Source organism: Mus caroli, chromosome 11 (genome assembly GCF_900094665.2).
Source record: "Mus caroli chromosome 11, CAROLI_EIJ_v1.1, whole genome shotgun sequence".
Lineage (NCBI taxonomy): Eukaryota > Metazoa > Chordata > Mammalia > Rodentia > Muridae > Mus > Mus caroli.
The window spans coordinates 1,063,208-1,065,745 of NC_034580.1; the positions used below are offsets into that span (position 1 = coordinate 1,063,208).

Here is a 2,538-nt window from a genome sequence, read left to right on the forward strand (position 1 = left end):
GAAATCCGCCTGCCTCTGCCTCCCGAGTGCTGGGATTAAAGGCATGCGCTGCCACCACCACCCGGCCCCAACTCCATTTCTTGACTGTCTGGAAGGTTTGGCATTTGGTTCTAGGTTCCCAGATGCAGCAGTAAGTGAACCTGTCAGGGCTCCTGCAGCCCCCACCACACCTAAGGACCCTCACTCTATCCACTGCAAGCACAGTCACCCCAGGGCCCTGATAGCCCTCCTGCCCATCTCTGCTGACGTCAGAATTCTCTTCATACCTTGTTTTTTTTTTTTTTTTTTTCCCATCTCTTTGTTGGGAAGATCATAAAAGAGCTTGTGTTTTAAAAGCAGCCAAGACTGTGTGTGTTTGAGGGGTTTTTGTCATGCATTCCTCGATCTCTTCCTTCCTCAGATCCGCCTCCAAAACCTGAACACACCTGACCTGAGAGCTGCCTGCACCCAGCACTCTGTGGCCTTCCCCAGTGAGGACACACTCCGGCAACTGAGCAAGCCTCACTTCCTGAACACTGTGTACACCACACTGGACAGAGTCTTCAACCAACTGGATGCTTTAAGACAGAAATCTCTGGAGATTCCGGCTTTTCCAAAGCTGGCCAGTGCCCTGCACAATATCCTCGGCATAAAGAACAATGTTTATTGCATGGCCAGGCTGCTCAACCACTCCCTGGAGATACCTGAGCCCACACAGGCCTCATGGTCCACTACAACACCAGATGTCTTTAATACCAAGATAGGCAGCTGTGGCTTTCTCTGGGGATACCATCGCTTCGTGGGCTCAGTGGGGAGGGTCTTCAGAGAATGGGACGATGGCTCTACACGCAGCCGGAGACAGAGCCCGCTCCGGGCCCGGCGCAAGGGAACCCGCAGAATCCGGGTCCGGCGCAAGGGAACCCGCAGAATCCGGGTCCGGCGCAAGGGAACCCGCAGAATCTGGGTCCGGCGCAAGGGATCCCGCAAAATCAGACCTTCCAGGAGCACCCAGAGCCCGACGACCAGGGCCTAGGTTCCCCGGTAGCCTGAGGACACACTGACAGACAGCATAGTCTGTTGATGCAGGATGTCGCTCTCAGAGGCTTTCAAAGCTGCTTCTGTGACCAGGGGTCACACAGAAGAGCACTTTAAGAGGTGAAGTTGAGTGTCCCCTACTACCACTCAGGACTTCAAGGATAGTGAGGTTGTTGTGTCCCCACTCCAAGCCTCCAGTCCTAGTGGGGTGGCTGGGTCGGGCCACGTGGGGCCGGAGGTTTTCCATTGATTCAGGGGTCTGATGACACAAGCTGATTCACCTCTGGGCTGGCTGGGCTGAACCCCTCGGGCTGTTGGTCCGTTCCTCTCATGACTTGAAGCTGTTTCCTCCAGACTTCCTCCTTTCCCTGTGGCTGGGTTCCAAAGAGAGGTCTGATCCGGTGCTCTCTCTCATGCCTTATCCCACTCAGGACAGACACCTGGACCTCTGGGTGACCTCACACTTGGCAGTTGCGACAGGGGCAGGGTGTCCTACCATGGAACACTGATCTGGGCGTTCAGGGAAGAGAGCTCAGAGCCTAGCTTGTTCCCTAATTCTCTGTGTGACTGAGCAAGACACTTTATTTATCTGAATGTCAGCGTTCTCTGTGGAAAGCTGTGCTGTATGTGTGGGTCCTTAGGTAACAGCCCCCTCTGCCTGTCAGCTGCTGGACTCTGACATAGGGTGGACATCAAAGTCTTTGTAAATGGGAACCTGTGGTGCAAACGGTTGTGGGGTGAGTTTATGGGAGGTCTCCCAGTGCCTGAAAGCCCTGTTTTGGGTCCTCGCTGCATGGTGCTCCCTCTGGTGATGTGTTGTGAAATTTTTCACAGGCTGAACCAGTTCTCTTGAAAGGTCTCAGAAGCCGGTGAGCAATTACTTGGAGGGACATGACTAATTTATTGTTTTATTTGTTATTAGTTTAATCCGTTTTATATTTATAAGGCCTATTTATAATGTATATTTAATGTTAATATTTTGCTAACATATTTAAAACCTATCTTGTTTCTAAAGCTGGTGTCAGTCTTTTGTTATGGGATGGGGTTTTGCAGCCTTCCTGATCTCAAGGTGGCAAGGGCCAAGATGCCAGTTCTCTAGGATGGGCTAAGGATCCGAGCATCATTCGGAAAAAGCAGTCACATGACACATAGGGCATCTCTTTTTTCTTAGCTATGCATGTATGTGTGTGTGTGTGTGTGTTGTGATAGGCTTTTCCTGGGGAACTGCAACACAATTCATCCCAGAAAGGGAGCCCATGATAGGCTAAAGTCCAAGTCCACGGAGATGAACCGATGAGCTGCTACCGGTGTTATTTATATACAGGAGAGTTGGTGAGGGCTCACTTAGGAGAGCAGGGATGGCCCCACAGCATCAGAATCTCTAAAGAGCCCACCCAGCACCCTGAGCGCTGGAACAGGAGCCCCAGCAGGGTGTGGTCAGCAGGCAGCCCACTCTCCCCTCCCTGAGCCCTCAGCGCCCTTCTCAGGCAACACTCACCTTTATTTTCTCTTTTTTTTTTTTTT

General features: G+C 51.9%; 1 protein-coding gene across 1 annotated transcript in view; it reads left to right on the plus strand.

The window, feature by feature from the left end:
* Nucleotides 1-2,027, plus strand: part of Osm (oncostatin M) — a 4,063-nt gene extending 2,036 nt beyond the window's left edge. The window contains exon 3 of the mRNA XM_021178435.1: nucleotides 401-2,027. Coding sequence (XP_021034094.1) covers nucleotides 401-1,012 — 612 coding nt within the window. The 3' untranslated portion in view covers nucleotides 1,013-2,027. The remainder of the gene's footprint in view (nucleotides 1-400) is intronic.
* Nucleotides 2,028-2,538: the final 511 nt, after the last annotated feature.